The sequence below is a fragment of the Daktulosphaira vitifoliae genome, unplaced genomic scaffold, assembly GCF_025091365.1.
Source record: "Daktulosphaira vitifoliae isolate Bord-2020 unplaced genomic scaffold, ASM2509136v1 Scaffold_2, whole genome shotgun sequence".
Classification (NCBI taxonomy): Eukaryota; Metazoa; Arthropoda; class Insecta; order Hemiptera; family Phylloxeridae; genus Daktulosphaira; species Daktulosphaira vitifoliae.
Window position 1 is genome coordinate 26655672 of NW_026099573.1, and position 25673 is coordinate 26681344.

The 25673-nt window shown below is 25.7% G+C and overlaps 2 protein-coding genes across 2 annotated transcripts; one reads left to right on the forward strand and one right to left on the reverse strand.

Annotated features, from left to right (window-relative positions):
- Window positions 1-3258: 3258 nt before the first annotated feature.
- On the forward strand, window positions 3259-17065 carry LOC126897177 (probable serine/threonine-protein kinase DDB_G0275165). Its single transcript, XM_050670546.1, has 7 exons — window positions 3259-3602; window positions 12616-14878; window positions 15253-15368; window positions 15846-15983; window positions 16046-16277; window positions 16373-16651; window positions 16715-17065. The coding sequence occupies exons 1-7, from the start codon at window positions 3423-3425 to the stop codon at window positions 16801-16803; spliced, it is 3297 nt and encodes a 1098-aa protein (XP_050526503.1). The 5' UTR covers window positions 3259-3422; the 3' UTR covers window positions 16804-17065.
- An 87-nt stretch (window positions 17066-17152) lies between these two features.
- LOC126897183 (breast cancer anti-estrogen resistance protein 3 homolog) lies at window positions 17153-25552 on the reverse strand. Its single transcript, XM_050670565.1, has 6 exons — window positions 25198-25552; window positions 24732-25091; window positions 23402-24663; window positions 23153-23321; window positions 22376-22646; window positions 17153-20997 (listed from the first exon to the last, which is right to left on the reverse strand). The coding sequence occupies exons 1-6, from the start codon at window positions 25237-25239 to the stop codon at window positions 20399-20401; spliced, it is 2703 nt and encodes a 900-aa protein (XP_050526522.1). The 5' UTR covers window positions 25240-25552; the 3' UTR covers window positions 17153-20398.
- Window positions 25553-25673: the final 121 nt, after the last annotated feature.

Consider the following 25673-nt stretch of genomic DNA (forward strand, 5'->3'; position numbering starts at 1 on the left):
ACAGTAAAATAATTTTAATATGAATAAGAAATTACTTCACGCGAGGGGCGACTACAGTGATAGGATCCTTGATCTTTATTGAATATAAAGGAGATAAAAATCAAAGGAGTTGAAAATTTTTTTTAACTTAAAAAGAATTAAGAAAAAAATGCAAAAAATTCCTTGCCACACACGGGTTGAAACTTTGTACCCCAAGCGCGTAACACATAAGTGTTACCGACTCGGCAACTGTACGTCTCATACGAAGTTTGATAAAAATGGCATTTAAGCTAGTTTATATTTCTAAGTTATTTTTCTCGACTTAAAAAAAAAAAACAAAAAAATTTAACTTTCTATGCTATATCAATTTGATTTATATAATATTTATGAAAATCTATGTACTCCTCTTGTCAAGTATTTTAAAATAAAATAAAATACAAAACCCAGCATTTTAACACAATAATAGCATATTTTTAAATACGGTTGCCATTTTCACCATAAAGACAAATCCAGAAGCAAACATTTTTTTTTTTCAAATTAAAGTATATTACATAAGCTTTAATTTAAGGTATATATAAAAGTATCACACTTTCCGGAACATTTTCGAAAGTTATTTTTTTGTGAAAATGTTGCCACTTTGAAACCCTTCCTATAGGCTGTGAAAGAGTCAAATGTTCACAAAAATATATCAAATGATAGGTAAATACCTAAGGTATCTATAAAAAAAAAATTATATTTATTTGGTCATTTTTAAAAAATGTATGGCAGTTTTAAGTAAAAGAAATTGAAAAAAATGGCGACTTTTAAATTTGTAATTTTTGGGGTATTTCCCCCGTTTACGTGGAACGAGGGAATTTTTTTCAATATTTGAGGGTAATGTCTTTGACTAAATACGATTTGTGATCTTTTGACGTATTGTTCATCAAAATCGGTCCAGCGAGAGCTGAGATTGAGCATTCAGACACAAAAAAAAATTACATCATAGTAAAATGAATACCTTCTCAACTTCGCATCAAAGCTAAAATAGTCAATTAAAATTAAGTATTCAAAATTAATTTTACAAAAATTACATTGTTAAAGAAACACATTTCTTTGAACAATGTTTTTAAGCATAACATAAACAAATACATTTACTAAATTATAGACATTTTTAAATAAAGGAAAATAAGTAGGAATTTCCAATTAATATTTATTTTCATGTTTTATTTTCTAATTTTTATGTAATATACCAAGAATATCACTCTTGGTATAAACAAGTTAAAAATTATTATTGTCAATCATAATGTCTAAATATATGCTTCCTAATATATTACTATTACTCCTTATTTCATAACCCTTTAACATTAATAAGTAATTAATATTTATAAAAAGAAAATTATATCACGAGTTTTTTTATCGAATTAGCATAAATATGATATCTATCATTTGGTAGTAACTTTTTAGTTTTTGATTTTTTTTGTCAGTATCAGCTAACACACTAGGCATGCTAATGTAGAATTAAGAGAATCATTATGCTTTTTTAAGGATGTCAGTGAATAGTGAAGAATAAATATTATAAGGCTCAGCAAAACCCAATCCTTTAAGTGTTTTTTAAACTACACAATGATTGACCATTTCATTACAAACAATGGAAAGGGCTGACTGACTAGTTCTTCTTAGTCGAATTAAAAATGTTCCATTGCGTTTTCCTTTTAAAATTCGTTTAGTATCTGCTCGAGAACATTGTTGTATCAACCACATAGTTACAATCGAAATAAGAAACGCTGAACTGTAGGACTATATCTTCTGGTTTGCGAGTTCACCAATCAGTGCTATTAAACACATGATCAATTGCTTCTAAAGATACACAAGGTGTTAAAAGCCACATAACTAATTTTTATTTTTGGTCAGTAAATGATGCAATTTCTTGTTTTAATTGATACATTTGTCGCTCTAAAGTTTGGCTATAACACACTTGCCTAGTGAAAAATAAACAAAACTGTTAGATGTATTACTTAAGACATTTCTATATATTTTTCATTAGAAATAAGATTTCAAATGAAATATCGTATTTAAAATAATTAAACCAGTCTTTGAGAATGTTTGTAAATGATAAATTGTAAATATTTAAATGATTAAATTTTAATTAAAAATGAATTTAAATCATAATTAAATTCGTTGCATCAATAATTTTTGAATACTCTACTTTCAATTTCTTTCTAAATATGTTTATTAGTTTAATATTTTAAACATAAATTGAAATAAAAAAGTGGAAATCGAAATAATGATACTTGGCGGCTGTTAAAACATTAACAACCAAACAAAAAATATATTTTATTTTTATTTATTATTTTATAAATCCAGATAAAATTAATTTTAAGTTAGCATTTATAAAATGTTAAGTACTATTTTAATGTTGAATAAATGAAGGATATAGTGGAAAGATGGTAGTAGTCCATTTCTGTACATTTTTCAAAAGAGTAAAAACAAAGTTTAAATTTCTATCCTTGTAATAATAAAACAGAAACAGACATTATAATAAAAAAAAAATTTTAATGTTTTTCACCAAATTTTGTACTAATCTGATAACTGAAGCAAAGGAGCGGCAAAAACCCTAAAAAAATTGGACAATCATGAGAAGATGTCTTAAGAACGCCTCTCCCCCCAGATTGTGACAATTCAAATCGTAAAATATCTTACATTATGTCTTTATTTTTATGTTATTTTTTAATATATTCATTATTATTTAAACCCTCAAAGTATATTTTATTGGTTTATATTTAATAATTTTGAGTCGATATTCTTTTATATTCGGTGAAGTTTTACATTCATTGTCTGGAAACGGTCCATACTTGGTCAAAAATTATAAAAATAAAATTAAAGTCTGATTTAATTTGTTCTACTCCAAAGTCCTATAATGGTTTTTATACTTGCGGAACATTATTGCAAATCTTTCATTGAATAAGCAGAAGTAGCGGAGAAAAAAGAAAACGGCTACCAATGTCTTTAGTTTTTTAATTGGTCAAAAAGTGATAGGGACGTTAGAAGGAGGAGANGTCCTATAATGGTTTTTATACTTGCGGAACATTATTGCAAATCTTTCATTGAATAAGCAGAAGTAGCGGAGAAAAAAGAAAACTGCTACCAATGTCTTTAGTTTTTTAATTGGTCAAAAAGTGATAGGAGGAGGNTAGTTTTTTAATTGGTCAAAAAGTGATAGGGACGTTAGAAGGAGGAGAAACAGTATCAAGAAATATTATATTTCTTGTCACTTTTCACCTTCTTATTTCCACAGTTCTATCGCTTCTTTTGATGCCACCGGTTTTGTAATATAACAGTGTTAAATATACTTATTAAATAAACTACGTACACGTTATTTTCTATAACCGATATAAAAGTTACTTCACGTGAATTATTATTGTGGTCGATTATCAAATAGAAGTTAAAAATAGATAGTAAACGAAATGAAGACTGTTTTTTTCAGGCGATATCGCCGATTGTCGTTCTTTAAGGCTTTATGTTTTATGGTGGTAGTTTTTACAACATATATTCGCGGAGCTTATGGTATAACAACTAAATTGCAATCAATTAGAAATCATCAACAGATTGATAATTCCGACACTTCTATATCATCCACTTACCAAGTAATACATTTAAGTATTTATAACAATTGTAAATAATTTTTTATCACTGTATTAATTTTTTGTAATTTATTTATTTTATTAATCGTTTCAATGAATTCTATTATTAATTTATTAAACCTAACGGGCTCTGTAGAAATACAATGGCTCTATTTCTTATAGTATTAGATGTTGGTGGTTTTTAATCATGATTTAAATCAGAATACTTACCAATCTAAGGAAAAATTTGTTACGACCAATTATATAACAAATATAACATTTTTTTAATTTTTTGGTAGGTAAGGATACATTTAAAAATTCTAGAAATTTTGGTTTCCTGTAAATTGAATTCATTTTATTTTGCACAGAAACCTTCAATTTATAAAAAAATCTTGAATAATTTCCATAAAAAAAAAAAATAGTGAAAAAGTTAGAATAAAAACACAAATTTGATTAGACATCTTATATAGCAATATATTTATTAGAGAAAAAATGAAATTAGAAAAATAAAACTATACAAATTTAGACTTTCAAAAAACCTATGCGAATTTACTGAGAAAATTTCAACCTTGACATAGGAATATTTTGAATTAGCTCTGTCACAGCTGGCTTAAAAATGTGTTATAAATATTTACATAACTTTATGATAATATAATTTAACTATATATCAATAAAGTAAATTAAGTTTTTGTAATCTATAAGATGGAACGGGTCAAATATAAACTTAGTTCAATCAAACCAGTTAACCAGAGAAAAAAATATGCAAAAAAGTCATCACATCTAAATGTGGATTCGATTTTCTCAAATTCTCTTTTCTGAAATTCGTTCTCTTTTTTGTATGGCTGTCGAAATAAATATTTTTAATATAATTAATATTAACTAAAAAAATAATCATAATGTATCATTCCAAAGGAACTATTAAATCAACGTAAATTTTGCCAAAAGATAAACATTACTTATCGTAGTCTTTTGTCATGTAGGTGACTAGATAGTAGATAATTTAGTTATTTAATATCATAGTTATAATATATATGTAATTTTAATAATATTGTTAGAGGTAGTATTTAAGATAAAACAATTAATTTCGGAGACATATATTACAAAAATTCTAAACGCACCACGCTTTTACTTTTGTTTAATTTCAAATGATATACGCTATAAAATTATGAACAAAATTTAGCGTCTATACTAACAACAAATAAATGTCTATAGTATGTAATAAACAAATAATAGAAATTATTGAATAGACAATGAATATACTAAAATAAAAATGATAAAGGTAATGTAGTGTAAATTGGTCTATAAACAGATTTACGCTTCGAGTATTAAATATTACATTACGAGGTGCTATTATATATAATAATTCTAAACAAAATTATTCTCGTTTCGCTCTTTTGTTGATTCTAATTTTATTGTATCGTAAAAAGTAAACAATATTATGTATTTATTATCCATTGATAAATCACCAAGCAAACTTAAATGATTGCTTCCAAATTAATGTTGGTTTTAAAATGGAATCGACATTATACAAGTACTTACGAAGCGGAAACTATTTATCATGATTGTGATATTTCATGTAACCAAATAATTTACAATGTTTGATTTGTCTGTCGCGTCAAATGCGTAAAAGTAAAAACTTTCATTTTTCGCGTTTGCAAACTAAAAATAAATGACTGGTTATCAAATTAACTTTTTCTTGCTGCTTATATACATTTATCTGTTTTCAATTATTGTTAAAAGGTGAAGGTGAAGTGAACTTTGGTTGACCGGTTATTAGTATTTATTGAAACACGAACACGTGTTTAGAATTATCTTAAACATCTCGCCTTTAAGCCTAAGTTAGAAAAAAATTGCTATTGGAAACTTAAATAAAATTTATAAGAAAAAAATTAACTTATTGTATTGATTATTGTCAATTATTTGTTTAAAATTAAATAACAATTTAATCCGCATTTAGATTTTTTGATGCGTCTTAACTGCGAAAAACATTGTAACAACAGAATCATAATAAATTTGTACGTCCAATTATTCTTTGTTATATTATAGTGATCATTTAAAATTTTAGACTAAAGAACGTAGTATTTCATAAAACAAAATAATCAATTTTATCCAAAGAAAATTTCTCTCATTTCTATTTTGAAATTTAATAAAGTATTGAAATTAATTATTTTATAAATATTTTACATTAAATTTACAGAGTATAATTATATAGATTCTAACTATATCAAATCTGTACATAGCAGCTTAGTAATTTACACGAGTTATTTATTATATAGAGTTTGTATTAACACTCATCTAGTTATTATAGAACTAATAGATCCACATGTATTTGAATAATTATACATTTCTTTAGAGTAAAACAATTTTCTTTCGCCTTAATCTAAATAAATTAAAAAAGAAAGCTTATATCTGTTCAGGATAGAGGAAGGTAATCTCTTTTAGAGGTAATAATTTAAACTTTGATGTTTAAGGTAACTTTTCTTAAACTCATTATTATTACTATTGTATAACAAGAGTAAATAGCAAATGCAAAGTTATTTATTTTAAGTGAATGATGAAAAAAAAATCATTACTTCGAAAAACTCTTAAAATTATCAAAATAACATGAGTTTCAAGCATAGATTATAATACGACTTAAATTTGTTAGTTTTAATTAATCACATGTTTTACCTATTTAATAATAATAATAATAATTACTATAAAGTTATCATTAATCAAAGCCTTCTATTTTTTATGTAATATAAGAAATTTATAGTTATAAATTTTGCTATAAATTAACTGAATAGATAGCTGTATAATTATTGTTCAGCTAATATAAAAGTAAACTCAAAATATATAATTGTCTTAAAATTATAGAATCTCACGTGCCAATTAAAACCGTTTTTCCTTAATGATTTTAATTATTAATTATGGTAACCTGTACTTAAATATTTAATAGAATTATTAATGAATTGAAATTTTGTGCTGACTTTTACATTGAGGAATAATATCATGTGGGCCAAGACGTTCATAATTGAATTATTTAGTTAGGTAACTCTCATCATTGCTTCAATAGAACTTCATTGCAAGTAATACGTTCTCTAATAGTTATTTCTTAACTATCTCGTTCTTTTTATATTAAACTATGTATGTAGATGCATTTATATTCATTGTAAACCAGTAGAAAGGGACTGTAAAATTAGTATTCAATAATCTATTTCAACAAGCAATAAAAAAAATATGAATTTACATCATCACGTGTTTTATGGTTATTTGACACATATTTTTACCATATATTATCTTAAAGTTCAAATTTATTAAACTTTACAACCACATTAAATAAAGTATAATAAACTTATACTTAAAAAAGCAAAAAATCAAAAAAATTACAAAACTATCTCCCGAACGTAAAATATATATCAAACCATTATAACTTTGATTTGCAATCATTAATCCATCTTTCAATTTTAATAGGGTTATATTCTTAACTCTAATGAAGTTAATAATTTAGATTTTTTTCAATGGCTACTTGTAAATTTATGAGAAAATATTGTGTTAACATTACCAAGTGTACTTAAGAATAGTACATGATATTAAAATTGATTTTTTTTTTTTAATGAGTTTCTAGACATTAGATATTTCATTATCGCTTTGTAAAATAATTTAAGGTTTAACTATGACGATCGTCATATCTTCTCTTTTCAATCATCTCTTTTTATGACCCAAACATCCGATACTTATACGAGTTGCAACTTTACATTTAGAATTTTTAAACATCTGGCTTCTAGAGTTGATTTTTCACTTATAAACTTAAAAATACACTCCCGAATAAAAGCGTTAGTTGTTACTTTTTTGAGAACATTTTGAAAATTCATACAATTGTTAACAAATAAAATTAAGGCAAAATAAAGTTTCTATTCATTGTTTTGTTAAAATGAAAAGGAATAAATAACTGCGCTTACTAAAAAATTACTTAGTGGAATTAACCATATTATTAATGATGAATGAACCATTCGTATTATTAATGTTTAGTATCTATTTAATTCTTAACAATTTTCTTTTTCTATAATTCGTTATATATACACTATTTTGAATAAATAATTTTATGTGTAAATAGGTGTAGATCCATTAATGAAAAACATATTAAATTATATAAAATACCAAAATTTAAATGAAATATTTATTTATTTTTAGTATAACGTCTGAATAACATTTCCAAGAAATAATAATAAATAAATTTTATTTAAAGACAAAAATACATAAATATTTATGTGCATGTATAAATACTTAAATATAATCCATACAAAATTGAGAAACATTCATTGCATATAAAACTAAATTAATGCGCACAATGGACCAATAGGTGTGAGTGCATGGACAGTTCTTTCCCAACTCTATAATAACTAAATATATAACTAAATTAATATCTATTTAGTGAAAAAATCTTCTTCGGTTTAAGCTTAAATTATTAATTATAGCATTACCGATCCAATAATAAAAATATTTTTTGAACACAAACACTTTTTAAGTATTATATCATGGTAATAGTAAAAATTATTGATATTGTCTCTTTTCGTCATGTGCTTTAAACGCATAATCAGGAAGACGGCTAATTATTTGGTAATTTATTTTAAAAATTTATCTTAAATATGTTAAAAAGCGTTTAAGCATATCATCTTTTTACACCAAGCCCACATTTTATTTCGAGGTCTATAAATTACACGAAAATAGTGCAAAACAAATATTTTTACTGTAATATTAAATAATTTATATAAAATTTATCTCTTTGATCAAACAAATATTATTTACAACCTTATTTATTATGCAACCAAAATACTTGATGCAAGATACATAATTTAAATATTTTAACAATTATAACTATACAACATCTGATTATAACGAAAAATGAAAGCATTTTGTTAACTGAAAATTAAAAAATATTTCGAATTTAAAATCCACAAACATTTTTTACGGTATTTTCTCATTATCCATCTCACACCATGATAATGACGAACGGTAACACAATTCATTCTCTAGACTTCCGCACAATAATATAATTTCTTTTTTTTAAGTCGCCGGTGTGATATAGTATACATTATAATAAATTGTGCAGATAATCTCAACAGTTAATATGCGTGCGAAGCCATTCGCTTCTTATTGTTCTACTATTTTTACGTATAGAGTAGTAAACAGTACATAATGCATATTTTATCGCATATCATCTACTTGGTTACGTAAAGTTAACTCTAGAAATTACTCTGTAAGGACAATTAATGAGCTCAATGAGTCAAAATTCAATTGTAACCTGAACACTTTCTGCGGGCTGTAATCTTTAAATTGTCTAGGCCATCCGAACAACAATAGGATAACGAGAGAAGCAATTACCCGTGTAGCTTGTTAAATCATTTGTAGTTTGCGTATTGAATTGTAACGAACAGTAGATTTTATCTATTTATATCATTGTAAACATGATTCCCGAAACGTGATTTTTGTGAATATGTTTTCGTGTAATCAGCTTAATGGCGTTTAAGTTTCTTCAGAAACTCTCTAATTTGCATTTTATTGTATCGTTTTCTTTTTTGGAATCGAACGAGATATTTTACTAGGCCTTTGGCATGATATTTAAGATTATTTAAAACTAAACCATTATATTAGATAATAATTGGCCGAGTTTATAGTTATCTACATGACTACCATACGCTTTAAATATTATTATTAATAATACTATGTTATTGCGGATACTGTGGCAGTTTTTTTTTTCTCTTATACATAAAGCTAAAATTGTTTTGTTATTCTAAACATTATTTATTGTGCACTGTCTTAAAAATATACTTTAGAAGTGTCGTGTTTTCTATATTTTAATCGCAAAATGTTATAAAATTTACTCGAATGAATACAGGCAATCCAATAATTGAGAATGTTTAATGGTATCCATGTCGTTGTTTTTGATAAACCATAATTATTGAAAGGCAATTCTTGAGCTATATGGGAGAACGTATAAGGTGGTCGAAGCGGATGATTATCTTTCGACGGTTACTTTTAAATGCATAAAAAACATCTTTATTTGCCTCGTGACATAAGTAAACGGGCACGCGCGTTCTTTCTATTTAAATTCAGCGCATCACGAAGTGCCAAAAGCAACTACGTAACGTATCATCAATCACATTACGACAATATTCTAAACCACATATCACTATAGCACGACTATTTAATGATTTTCATTAGAAAAATGAATACAAATATTATTGTAAAACGACATATTTGTCTACCACGTTAAACGTATGAAAGTACTTCCTTTTCTTTACCAACAACTAATCATCAATTTAAAAATTCCGTGAGAACTGTCGGTATATAAAATTATAAGCGCTGTTATTGCCGTTTTGCTTGTAGAAAGTGGTTTTTTGTTTGTTAGCGTTTTCCCGCTAAATACTGTTGCGCCGTCATCGCAACGGCAGCATTGACATTGAGAATCTCAGACGATTCTGGCCGATTTTACTTTCCTTTTCCACCTTACAACGGTCTGTAAATACTCACATGACTACTATGTACACGGGAGTTTAAATTATTAGAAGTAACACCGTGTCCAAAAGTATTAGAGCAACACAATAAAATCCCCGAGTTTTGGTTATTGTTTCGCGCAAAGCGAAAATAAGCCTATTAATATTCCAGTAACGACTAATTATTATTCATGAATGCACACTATACTTGACTTGAGATTTTCATACGCTTACCTTATTTTATCGGTTATTGCATGGGCTATTAACTTACCATAGAATTGAAATTCGAGAGAAAATAATAACGACTCATCTTAAATATATACGGTTAATTATTCACTTAATTTATTTACATTTATTATGGAAATTCAGTAGTTAATAATTATCAATTAAACATTGCAGCATTTACGACTCGGTGCTTATTTGCATGTACTATTGTTTTAAACGTTACATCCGTATGAGAGCTATTATATTTTCTATCCAATAATTCTAAAAAGAAACCATAGGTTATAAGTTAAATGTTGATTCGCTAGATGGATACTTTAAACAAAGTGGATAGTACAAATGTGTTACACTTTTCTTGTCTTGTATATTTTAGTTCAATGGAGAGTGTACTCAATACATTGGCGTTCACCGTGACACATACAAGGAAAAATAAGATGAATAGTTGATGTATATATTTATCCTATTGTTCGTAAATGCTCTACCGTATTACAACAATATTGTAACTATTTCCCATGTTCAACACATCGTATAAATACTTCAATTTTAGGTGTAACAACATAGTGGTGCGTGCGTCTTATACTTTGGTAGATAGAGCAGAATGTGAAACATCTTACAATGACAGAGATAACGGGATGAATGTTAAGTTGCACTAAATATTATTGACCGATAATGATGACTATGCAAATAACTAACAGAAATCGATACACGTTTTTGATTGATCGATCTGAAATAACTTTTTATTTAAGTGATTGTTTCAAAAAAATAATCATATAAATTTCTCTATGTTTTGTCTGTAATAAAAAGAAAAATATAGTTGATTATATAATATTCGGTATTACTATAAATAAAATGTATTATCTTTATTTGGATCTATAATTGATGTTGGTTTTAAGGGAATATTATAGGAATATCAAATTAGATAAATTTGAATATTACACGCACATAACTTCTTAAAGCTTAGAAAAATTTAATCTTTAAACTTACTTATTTAATCTCATTAGAATTTTTTATTTATTATTAACTCGATTCTTGTTTTAACTAAATCAAATAAATATTTTACAATGAGTTTTGAATATACAGTTATTAAATAAAAATCTATGAATTCTATATTCAAATGAATTGTTTTGTATTCAGAGTTTATTAAGCTTTATATACAATAATAATTACTATGGAAGTTTCATTAGGTATTCCTATAATAAACTGTTTCTATATTTACTCGAAGTTAACCTGCTATCTCATGTTCATATTTTAGGCATCCATTAACTTTTACTTTAATTTTGAATTAAAAAATATCGGATAGATTTCGTATCATTTTTATAGACTTCTCACTTTATAATCTAGAACTGTTTTTCCATTTCTTTAATATAAATAAAGAAATTTTGTCTAATATTGCATACAAATATTTTTTCTAACAGTTTTGTTCGTTTTTGATTAAATCGAATTCTTTAAAGTTAATTTTTTTGAAAATTCCATTACGTTTTTAGTTTTTAAATAAACGATAATAGGATTAATGGTGACTCAGAAATCTCCAACAAGTAATTTTTTTGTGTTTTTGTACCTCTATTAAATAATTCATATCAAAAGACTCAGTAAAATAACATGTTCAAGGTTAGATTATTTTTTAATAACTTATACGATTATGCCTCTAATTCTTGTATACAGTGGTTGAAGTCATCAGTTAAACCAATTTGTGTATCAGATTTTCAGTTATAATTATAATAAAAACTTGTTCATATAAACTAATAAATTAGAATTCCGATATTATACGGCACAAAAAATATAGGTTATATATTTGTGTTTATTAATTTATTGTTGGGTACCTATTTGACACTTTTGTTTAGTTTTCTAAATACATTATATATCTATTGTTGACGCAGTATGCCATACTATTTTCTCTTGAAGTATGCTACAAGTACCTATTGGCCATCAAGTAGTTCATCTATGGTGTTTTATATTTCTGTTATATTGTACTAGTTCAGTGTTTAAATACGCCAAGTTAATAATTAAAGCAACACCGTAAACCTTTCAGGTAAATAATGTTTTAATATTAGTTATCTAAACTTCTAAAAATAGAGTTTAACTAATTTAATTATTCCTTTTTTAAAATTTTCTTGAAACAAGTAGGAACGATTAAAAATTTTTTTTTAGTCTAATCGCCAATACAACGTTTAAGTAGGTATATTTTATAACTTATCAATTTAAAACATAAATTGTTAATTATATAATAAAAATATTTCAAGTTTTACAATCAAACATCATAAAATTAATAATAGACTTTTGAAATTATAAAATATAATTTATTAATAGCAATCTTAAAAATTAATAAATTTATTTTATAGGATGCTCATATTCAGCAAATCGGACTAAATCCTGAATTGTTTTCGCAAGATAAAATAAGTCCTTCTTTATCTCCTGATCAACAAAAACACATTTTAGAGGATGTCCGTCAATCTGTAATTGACAACAGTAAAGAATTTGAAACTGACACTTCACATACAAGTAACGGTCAACCGAAACAAAGGTCTTTGACCTATTTACAAACCAGTGGTGGAAATGTACATCACCATAACTCACATAGATACCATGGCCAAGAAATAATACAAAACCATAATAATTATCACCATATTAATAAAAATAATGATGTCAATATATTATCTCCACCTCCACCACCTTCTAATCCACCATTTCAGCCTTCGCAGACATTAACAGACTTAGATCGAAGACGTATAACTAATGAAGGTGTTAATAATCAAAAATATCAATTGCAACAATATTCTCAACAACATATTTTAGGTTCACCATACAGGTCTCAGCAAGTATTACCACCTTCTGATTTTAACAGTCATGCGGGACATTACATACATGCACAAGCGGATGAAAAAGATAACTTATTTTATAGACCCGATAAATCGTCAGAAACGATTAAAAATGGCGCATTCCAAGAGTCAACTATATCGTCACCTCCAAAATATTTTGATCTTAACAATAAATATGTTGTTAGTACATCAACGCCTTCGACAATACTTCCATCTTTCAAACCATCGGTTGCTATTGATACAGAGCCACTACGAGAACAAAATGACGACACCTCAGAAATAGAACAGCAAATAAGAAAACAACTACAATATAACGAACCTTCTATTATATCTCCAAATTCAAAGTCTTCTTCTGCTATAAATAACTTATTAAAAAATCAAAATCAAAACACCAAGTTCACCATACTAAATGCACCAGAAGATTTTAACCCAGCTAACTTATCATCTTTGCCTGGTTTTCCAGCAGATTTTTTGGGAGGATCTTCGTCAGGTCAAAATGAATTGGTACAATTACCTCCTGGAGTTGATATTTCCAGCATACCAGAATTAAGCAATGGTATAAAAGGCATTTCTAGCACAATAGATAATAAACGTATACTATCCAATACAGCCATAAAAACAATTGTGATTCGACAAAAACCAAATACAAAGTCAGAAAGTCTCACTACTACAACTACTACTACCACTACGGCTAAGCCACCCAGTGTAGTTCTCGATGAGTTAACAAAAAATGTACTTCCCCCGGGAGCAGATTACCAAGTTATAAGACATGATCCTGAGATGGGTCTTTTAGAACAGGTTCAATTAGACAAATTGACCTATGGTTCAACATCAGCTGATTCTAACTCATCGCCGTCAAATAAAAAGGTGACATTTGTGATACTAGAAGAAAGGCCAGACGGAACAGTGCGTGTTCAAGGAGTTCGTGATAATAGTGGAGGAAGTAATAATGATATTTTAAATGTGGGTAACATTTCAGGGGATAATTCTGCATCGGCTTCTTCATCAGCTTCATCTGAACTAAATACAATTATTGATAAATTAAATAGAGGTGAACTCAAACTTCCACCCAGCAGCATTTCAAATTCGAAGAAAACAATGGCTAATAAATCATCAGTACTACTGAAACCAGCATCAACAACGACTTCTAAAGGTACTCCAACTTCAACTACAGTGCCCGTTCCAACTCCCCTTTTAGTAGACAAATTTAACGATCAAGATAATTTTGCACAGTTACGACCTGTTTACAAAGGACCCTCAAAAGTTGGACCTAATCGTTTAAGTACGATTAAAAACAAAAAACCTTCAGACTATAATAGTAATGAATATTCAGAAGAATTCGATCCTATTAAATCCTCAACGACTAATCCTTTTAAACAATACCAAAATAATGATATATTTTTGCCGACCGCAATAACTACAGTTAAAACAATTAATCCAATAAGTACACTTTATCCTACCAGTACCGCGTCAACGCCAATAACCTGGAGTAAACCTATCCTGAGCAAAACCAAAGAAAATATATTTCCTTCTGTAGACCTATTTAAACAATCATCTAACACTCCTTCAGAACCTTCATTTGTGCTTGACGACAATGTTAATATTTTCAAACAAAATGAAGAAATTGAGGATTCATTTCAACATGATTTACACGACACCGATTTACCTTTAAGCTCGTCTCACCATCCGTCGACTTTAAGTAATGTACTAAAAAACAAAGGATTCTATGCTATGGCTAAGTTTTTAAAAAAATCTGGACTGGATTCTATTCTCAATGATACTATGGGTATGTAGTCAATTTCAAATTAACCAATAAATAGAAAAGTGCCGTATCTAAAATTTTGCCATCTGGGTGTAGCATAATTATACAGTTTCTGTAATTTTTTTTTAAGACTTATTAAGAGAAGCTATAGACTTTTTTTGTCTTAAGCATGGCAAAATTCTACTTCTAAGATATGGATAATGCCTATATCTATTCAAACCTCTCTCTTAAATATTAATTTCTAATTATTTATTTAAAAAACTTTTAAAAAAGAAATTAATTAAAAAAATAAAACAGTTCATAAATATTAATAAAAAATTTTAAATGTATAAAAATAAAATATTTTATAATTGTATATAAATTTGAACTTGGGATTACCCATAAAAATTCTTTTACAGGACCATTTACAATTTTTGTACCTACAGATAAAGCGTTTCGATCGCTGTTAGTTCAATTAGGTGGGCCTGACAAAGCGGATGAGAAGTTCCGAGAAAATCCTCGTCTATTGATTGGCGTAAGAAAACAATTATTTACTAAATTTAATACATTTTGTCTAAATTTATTTTATTTACTTTATATTATATCAACTTTTTATTAATATTCTTCTTTTATTATTATGAAAAAAAATCACTGTATATTTTTAGGGCTTAGCTCCCCAAAAAATCATAAAATTATATTTATATGCAAAAACATATTTTAGGGTTGGGGGCAGTAAAGATTGAAATATTTCTTTAGCTCCTCATGGATTTTTTATTATATTTGCACCTGTTATTTTTCATTAAAAATCTATTACTTATATAATATTCGTGAATACATGTATGAATTGTGTTCAGACCACAATCTTTCAATAACTCCAGATTAAAACCAAATGGTCACAATTCTTTAGATTTTTATCTAAAGAATCATTTACATTTCACTCAAAGATATTTCGCTTATAATTAAATATAATATGCATTAGAAAATTATTTTAAAATATTACTTGTTTATATAGCTATTATTACATCATGTGATACCCGGAGCTTTCAATGTTAAGTCGCTACAAGATGAAATGACTGGAGTAAGTTTGGCAGGAACTCAATTGCGAGTTAATACATTTACGACACAAGATGTTGAGTGGAATGATATTAAAGTATAATCTTAGGTCTTATTTTTATAAGTAAGTCTTTTTCTATGAATAATTTTATGTTATAGGTAATTACTATAAACGGAGCACGTATTTTGGATGATAAAAAAGATATAGTTGTTAATTACCCATCAGATTCTTCATCTTATGGAGTTCATAGTATAGCACATGCTATTGATAGGGTTCTTTTCCCTTTACCAGTAGGTGATTTATTACAAACATTACAATCGGATCGCGATCAAAAATACACAGAATTTTTAAAATTAATCAGATTTTCTGGAATGACATCGGTTTTATTAGGTAGTACTTAATTACTAATCAAGATGTTATTTGTTCTATTTTGCATTAGGTTTTTTTTATTTACAATTTAATATTAATAGTTTTATAATTTTTAGGTTCTAAAACACATACTTTATTTGCTCCTGTTAACCGAGCTTTTATGGGAAATAGTAATGCATCTAGACTTTTAGAACACATCGAATCTGCTTCAGCAGGATCCAATGATCCAGTTGAATTATTGAATATTGAAGAAGCAAAAGCTTTGGTCATGAGACATCTTGTACCAAATGCTGCTTTGTATACAGCTGGCATGAAATTTTACCAAGTTAAAGATAGCCTTCTGCTTAAATCTATCCCGTCATCATCAGCTCAATTAACTATATATAAAGACTCTGGTAAGATAGATTAAAAATTAACCTTGTATGTATATCATTGATGGTTAAATTGTGAATTTTCAGGAAAAGTAAGAGTTAATTCTGCTAATATTATAGCACGAAACATTCCAGCTACAAATGGAGTAGTACATGCCATTGATTCCTTATTGTAAGACTTGTAAAAAAAAACATGTTAGTTATGCTTTTACTAACAATTAACTAGTATACATGAATAATCATTAATATTACCTATAAATGGATGCCAATTTATTTTTAAATCTATTTTAATAAGCATTTGTAATATACTTACATTATGTGTATTTATTTTTACTTATTTTATAACATTATATTTGTTTACTTTTTTGTTTAAAAAGCTAAAAACCCAATCCTCAAGTCATTTTGATTTAAAAAAATTAAGATGACAAATTATTGGTTGTAAAAAAAATTAGTTATAATACTTATTTATCTTTGTAAAATTACAAAATAATAAATAAAGAATAAAATAATTTGTATAATTTGTATTAAAAATGCTACACATATTATAAAAACAAGGTAAAATTAATAATAGAAAAGATTTAACTTTAAATGTAGTTTTTACATAAAAAATACAAAATATTAAAAATCTTAAAATTTCATTAAAAAAGTACAAAAATCACAATATGCTAAGATTAATATTTTTATGCATCATAATAAAACTATACGATTTTTAATTATACCAACTTGATACTAGTTCTACTACAAAAGTTAATCTACCATCTAATATTATAAATTTCAGAAAGATAAATATTTGTTATGAATAATATTAAATATTGGCACATTTAAAAAAATTTTAATTTTAAAAATTTACCATTTAAACATTGATAAATATATAAGATTTAAAAAACAACACATAATAAATGAATATAAATAAATATTTAAAAAGTTATAGTTATAATTTTCAATATTATTATTATAACTTAAAATGTAAAAAAGAGATCTCTAGAAACTAGGAAACCTATATTTATAATAGTCACAATGGTTATAATTAAGATTAAAACATTTAATACTTATTTATTAAGTAAAATTAATACTAATATTTGTAGCAGAATATTCACAGAGAAGTTAAGTTTAACTTCTCTGGATGGACTATATCCAGTCAGATCTAGTCCATTTTTTTGAGAACTCTACAAGGGCAGGATCTAGAAATCTCGGTTCATTGTGCAAAACAATTTTTATGGTACCAAAGTATTTTTATTAGTAAAAAGGAATCTTTTTTTTGAGCATAAACTGGATTGACACTTTGCACTACTAGCGCGCCAGCCTTATGTAGCGATATCTAATCTTAGATTTTTACAACTAAATGTACAAACCAAGAGAGAATAAGTGGCGCAACATGAGTACCAAATTTAACGAAATTAAAGAATTCATTGTGAAATGGGACATACCACTTCACAAAAAGAAACTATTATAAACAGACTCGGAATAGGTCCACTAATGATTCACTGTCACTTAATTACAAAAGTAGAGCCTCCAATTAGTATAAGCTGCAACACCCCCAAAACCAATTGTTTTTTCGAATAGTATAAATATACACTTGCAATCATAAACTGTTTTGTAGGCTAATGATCTAGTTATCAGGTTTAGATCAGTCATATATATACATATATTCCTTTAATAATAAAATAAAAATATACACTATAATATTAACAAAATGAAATATTTTTCATAAAAGAGATTCCATTACTTGATACTATAGTTAATGGACTAATAAATCATTTTCCCTTTTACCCTTCATATGTAAATTATTTTTCTAACATATTATCCATCTAAAATTGAAGATTCCCATTAGAGAAAATTAAAAATTTTTAACCCCGAAGGGATAAAAAAAAAACTATTTAACTACATATCATTGTAGAGTTTTTCAAACTAAACAAAGCATTATCTTTAGTAAAAATTTCAAATTTTTAATAATTTTCAAGAAGATGAGAGTCTTATCTTTAACAAATTATTGTGTATATAATATATATTATAATCAAATGTTTGTATTTATATGAAAAATGCATAACACTAGGCAACAGTTATTTTGCTGTCTACAATATTTAGGTGAATTCTATAAGAAATTTCAATAGTGATTCTAATGTAGCAGTAGATTCAATCAAATCTAACTTTTAAGATAATTACTACTCAGTGATTAAAAAGTATTAATTAAATAAATCTTTATAAAAAAATGAAAAAAATTTTTTTTTAACTTGTCTTATATGATGTTCCATAAATTTTGCAAATAAGAGGCATACATGTCAAATTAAACCATTTTTAAAGACTCTTAAATTTCAGTTTTTTTAGTGTAGCTTTTTGTGAGTATGAAAAAAAAAATTAACAGCCTTAATAATATAATTACATTTGGTATATAATAATTATTTCATGATTTAATTAGTTTTTTGACTTCCAAACTTAGTGAAAATTACCAATTGTAATTTGCAAAAATTTGTGACTATTTTTACAACTTTAGTTAAATAACTGAATAACTAAGTGTCATACACCAAATCTATTTACATCACTGTAAAGTGGTGTAAAAATTAAATTTTTTTTCAACCTCACGAAAACTGTAATAAAAGAAACTTATACTAATAAAATTGAAGTACATAAATTTGTATGTATATTTTTTTCATGAATGTGCTTTTCCAGTTATTTGTTATGTAAAAACAAAACATTTATATTTTTGAGTTTCTTACAAAATTATCTACTAACTGGTAGCAACAACATAATCAAGATGTTAAACCAAAAATAGTTACAATAGAAAATTCAACTTTTTTCTTTGAAAATGTCCTTCAAACTCGTTTAAATAACTACAAAAATAGTTAAAGTTGACAGATAATATCCAAATTTTGCACAACATTTCTTGACAACATTAACAAATTATATTAAAAAAGTTTTTAAAAAATATTTTATTATTTGTTTAATAATAATTTAATTGTTTAGTTTATATATATTTACTAATTAGTATTAGTAAATAAAAAATAAAAACATCTGAAGCCAGATTTGAAATCAGTGCCGAAATCCCTTATAAATTACACATATATATTGTAGATAGTAGAAACAAGTTTATTATTTGTTGTGACATCTAATCAATCATCAACAAATAAAAATATCATAATACTCTTAAAATTTATCTGAATTGTGTTATATTTGAATACATAGAACATTGTGATATTACTGTTTCTAAATTTCCCTTTCTATATTAGAAATAATAATTACTTGTATACCTAATCGTTTTTGTCTTCAAAATTATTGTATAATGGATAAGATTAAGAAACATATTTTTAATACACCTCTAAACTCTTCCGTTATCTTTCATTAACAAAAATATTTACAATATTTACAGATTAATAATGGATTATGGTTGGACTATCAGTTAATAAAAGCCTCTTTCATATATGAAAGAGAAACAAACATCTTTACAATAAATACTATATTGATTTTTAAATAAATATTTTTCTTGCTATTGAATTATTAAATAATAAATTATTTGGAGTCATCGAGATTGTGTTTAATCCACAGAGTAAAAATTATAAAATAATATTACTCTACCATTTTTTAAATATTTTATGAATAGTAAATACTAGTAATGAACTAAAAACCTATTCTTGTACGAATTTCATTGGATCTATTGTATAGAAAGGTAGCTACAAATGATGTTACAATAGAAATTAATAAATTAATTACTGAGGTTCAGTAAAAATTATAAAATTCTGTATAAATTATATAAGAATTATTACTAATGTTGAAAAACTAAACAGCTGTTTTCAATGTATCTTTAGCTATAATACCAATACCATTCTCAACTGATATATCTGATTTAATTTGTATTTCACACTTTTCTGACATCACATGTAGTATTTCTTTAAATTTTACATGTCTTTGCTGAATACATTGTGAATCATACTCTAAATTAATTACATCTACTTCTTCACTTATTGGAGATGGTATATTAGTATTATTATCAAGAGAATTTCCATAGTAATCTTGGGTTATTATTTGACTACTCATAGCTTTGCTACCCCATAAAAATTTTAATAAAAATTCTGTACTAAATAAATCTAATAAAAGCTGATCCATTGTGGTAGAACTAAGCATAGACCATTGAGGTATTGATTTACTAGGAGACAAGTTTATCATAGGTAATACAGTATCAGCATTTCGTCTATATTCACCAAGAGATTGTAGGTGTGATCGGGCTGCTTGCATATGATTTAATAAAGTTTGTAATTCAAAACCCTCATTAATAGAATTAAGGCTTGCACTAGCATTTTCTCCATGGGTGCCATTATATGAACTGATTTCATCTAATGATAATTGGTTACACAATGAAGTCATTGATTTCATAAACCCTATGAAAATAATAATTATTTTAGTATTATCACAAAAAAATACTTAAAATATAATTTTAAACAGAAAGCTACTATTGGTATAACTCTTTTATTATTTACAACAGTTAAAAATTATTACAACAACAAAAAAATAAATGACATAAGTACAATTAAGTATCTAACATTCATTATTCAATTGTTAGGAACTATAAACAAAGATCTTTATAAATAATTAATTGATATTTAAAAGCTTCATTCAATTTAATTATCATGATTTTAAGATCAGTATAAAGCCAGAAATTAACAAAGTTAAAATTATATTCTTTTTCACTTTAAATGTAGGTTGACATAAAAATGCCATCAAACTTTTATAGACAATTTTGAAAAATTCTTAGGATTAAAAAAATTGGTGTTATAAAAACATTATTATTATTATTTTTTAATTTTTGCACAATTTTTTTTATAGAATTAAATATTTAAAAATGTAAAAATCATAATATTTTAGCTTTGATGTAAGATAAGATATGTTTGATTTTATTGCCTATCAATATAAAAATAATTATATTTGAAAACAGGACTTTTTAAAAAAAAACCAATAAAAAATTGGGACGTGTCAATTGAAAAAAAAATTGGTCGTTGACAACCATTTTAATTAAAAAGTAATAAAAATGAATAATGATTTTAATTTAAAAAGTTAATGCAAGACTTGAAAATTGAAAAAAAAAGTGTAGTTTTTTAAATTAGACTATTATAATTTTATTATTTAAAAAAGTGAACTGTAGTTGTTATTTTTAAAAACTTAATGAACTATTCATTTATATTTTTTTTCATACAAAGAATATTTTGCTTATCAAAAAAAAAAATACAATAATTTTTAAGCTAGGTTAAGGACATTAATTTAATAGTTTATACTAAAAAATCTAGCAAAAAAAATAATTTGTATATAGTAAAATTTTTTATTTTATTTTGACTCTCCTGTAAAATTTGTTTTTTTTTAGTTATGTCACTATTTTTGCTGATTTTTTATATAGTATTGTTAAATATTCTTTAACTGTATTAACATTCATCGTTTTTCGTTTTTACCAAATTTTTTGTTTTATTTTGCTTAACAGTATTGATTTCATAGATTATTGATATAGTTTTGATTTTTGTTTTACAGTTCTATTACTTTTATACATTTATAATTGATATGATTATATTATTATAATGTATTTAATAATTCAAATTCTGTTTTAAGATAGTTTCTACATGACTCAAAAAAAAGTTGTGAAATTATTTTGATAAATTTTATAAAATTATAATTTATTCTGCTCCAAGCATAATAATTTAAATTATTTTAATATAAACTAATATTTAATTTCTATTAGTATTATCTTATATATTATCTTCCTATACATACCATTATACTTTTGTTCATTGCTGTCTATATTTTTTTTAAGATTTGATCTGTTAGTCAAGTTTTGATTTTGCAGATAATCAACATTACAAAAATAAATTTTTTCATGAAGCCATATTATAGGCATTAGATGAGGAATAGTAGTATTAGGAGCTTGTGGATTAATACCACGATTCATGTTTAGCCATTGAGGACGTAATTTTGCTTCAAAATTAAAAGCCGAGTCAGTATAATTTTTCCTAAGGGCTAGCCATAAATTATTCAATCGTTGTATCTATAAAATAAGGATTTACTAACATTACTAAAATTGTAAAAACATATATTAATTTATGTTTTATAAAATTTAAATGTTATGAGAAAAGTAAAACAGGCATTATAATAGAATAATATAATAGTACATATAGTACAATGATTTAAACAAAATATTTTAGGTACCATTTTAAATATTAATTAATTAATAACTGAATTATTTATAAAATATAAGCGAAGTCTTGTTTAGAATTGCAAAAAATTCTACAAATATGACTTTTAATTTCACATTTTTGTTTACAAATTATCTGATCTTGCCCTAATTTCCTAAATGGGAAATAGGTTACTTCATTAATTTAATACTGGGTAAATCATTTAAACTAATCTAAAATTTCTATTACAATGTCCTTTTTTTTCACTTTAATGTAACATCACCACTAGAAAAAAAAGGTATAACACGTAAGAAAGATACTTTAGTATAGAATTCTTATTTTTCAAATTTTCAGATATCTAGTGTAACAATATACTTACATTAAAATCACATAATCCAGACATGATAGAAGAAAAACCATATAAATTACCCAAAGCAGTTTTTAAATCTATAGCTACTTGAATCCATTTATCCAAAAGTTGTACTCTATTTTCTAAATTTTTACATGTTAGTATAGTTATTGCAACCAGTAATTTAATGCATTCATTCCTAAAACAAATATATATATATATGTGTATCTATTAAAAATTATACTCTTATAATTAATTAGGTATAAAATGACTAATTACCTTTCAATTAGATCTAAACGTCGACGATGGCCATTAGGTAAAAGACATAGTTCTAAAGGACAATTATAAGTAGTGAAATTAAATTTTTTATTTTCACCATTAGAACATGCAGAAAGTTTGCAAACAGTTTTAGTATTTTCATCTTCAACAATCTCAGATCTCTCTTTTTTATTATCAATACAAAATAATGTCACAGATAAATCAATATAAGTTAAGTGATTTGCTAACACTCTTGAGCAAGTATCTTGTATCATTAAGTGAACACCTTCTAAAGCTATATCATCTAATGGTTTATTTCCTTCTAAAGTAGATGGTAACAATAAGGTTTGAAAGTTATCTAAGTCACTAAACAATGATTTAGAGCATAAATAGTTTTCAGACGGTGTTAGACTAACATTTTTTCCTTCTGGTATGATAGTCATAAAAGATTGATTTAATTCTTTACTTTGATTACAAATAGATAATGGATGTTTAATCAATACACCGCCTTTAAAATTATTAGAATTCAATTGTTTTTTTAAAGTGCCATCATTGCTTTCATTTTCTTTTCTAACTGAAAGGTCGCTTAATGATATGGATTCAGTTTTCAAATTTGTTGTTGGATAATTTGTATATATATTTGATATATTACCAGATGATCCCATTTTAATATCTGTACTATTATAATTGCTACATGTGAAATTAGAAGACAAATTTGATGTGATGCATGAATTACTATTCAAAGAGTCTTTTATCACTTTATTTTCAACTTTATTAGATCTAGGAATTGTACTTGTATTAATTATATTAACAGCATGATAAGATGATTTGGAAAGTGTTTTACTGCTACTTTCACGTGGTAAAGAATTTGTAGAAGAAATGCAAATATTTGCAGTTGGTGTATTTCTATTAAAAGGTAGTTTTTTAATAATATTTTGCATATTAACTGCTTGTTTAGCAGGTAATTTTGGAGGCAAGTTGTTTGGAGTATTTTCTGGTGGTATTATGGGATATTTGTTCTGTAAAATATTCTCAAGTGAAGATGAAAAGTTATTTTTAAATAAATTATTAGAATTTCTAAGATTGCTGTTATTCTCAATATTTTCCACAACAGTCAATGGATATTTTCTATTGCAAGGAGTACGAATACGTACTAAAGACCCACATGATATTGGTTGTCCACTACCAACATAAAATGTTATTAAATCTGGAACTGTATCAAAGGAATCTTGTTCAAAACGATATTGAATATGCTCATATACTGTATCTGCTTGTAAAACGATCTAAAAATTTGTAAGTTAAAATTAAAAAACTATCCATCAATTTAAAATAAATAATCATATTTTTTTACTTTATTAATAACAAAATGTAAAATTTGGTATGTTCCATTTCCATTAATTTTTTGTACAAGACACGATAAAACATAATTTGATAATTGTGTAGTACAGTCCCGAACTAAAAAAAGACTTCCAGAGTTATGATCAATAGATTCAGTTAAGCAAACATTAGTTTTAACGTCATTCTCAAATTCTTCTATTAGCAGTTCTTCAGCTTTAGACCTTGTTATGCTACCATGATACCAGGCATGGGAACGTAAATCTCTGGCGTCTAAACTCATTTCCCATTCTAATGTTTTCTTAAACAACAAATGATCTTTTTCCATTTGAACCTCTTTTTCTATTTTTACTGTATTTACTATGGATTCAATATTCTGATGATTGGACATTATGAAATTATAAAATTGTATAATTTGAGCCGTAAGTAAAAGATTACTGATAAATAGTTTTAAAAGGTTTATAAATAGTTTTTATATATACCTCTTGGCTAGAGTAAAACATGATCAAGAGGTTAATAGTCATATTTTAATATACTCATAAATCTTACTCAATCATTTTATTTACAAGATTTAGCTGATACTAAGAAAAATAACGAGTATTTTTTAAATGATTTGATAATTACAATTCAATCGATATGCATACACAATATGTTACCAGTATTATTTAATCCATTCATAAATACTATCATAATATATATCTTCTAAACATTATTATCAGAATATAAATATAAATAATACCAGTTATAAATTGTTCCGGTAGAATGCGTGATATGATAATTTGTTAATACAATCCTACATCAGTTTCTTTTTATATTTTTATACTTTCGTCTATGTGTTTTATTTCATTTCAGACAATGTCTACCTTACAGTGCTGGCGCTGTTTTATAGCGCAAATAAACATAATTATAGTATCCCTGTATTTATCAGACAGGCGCCCCAACAGCCCGAGTACCTCAT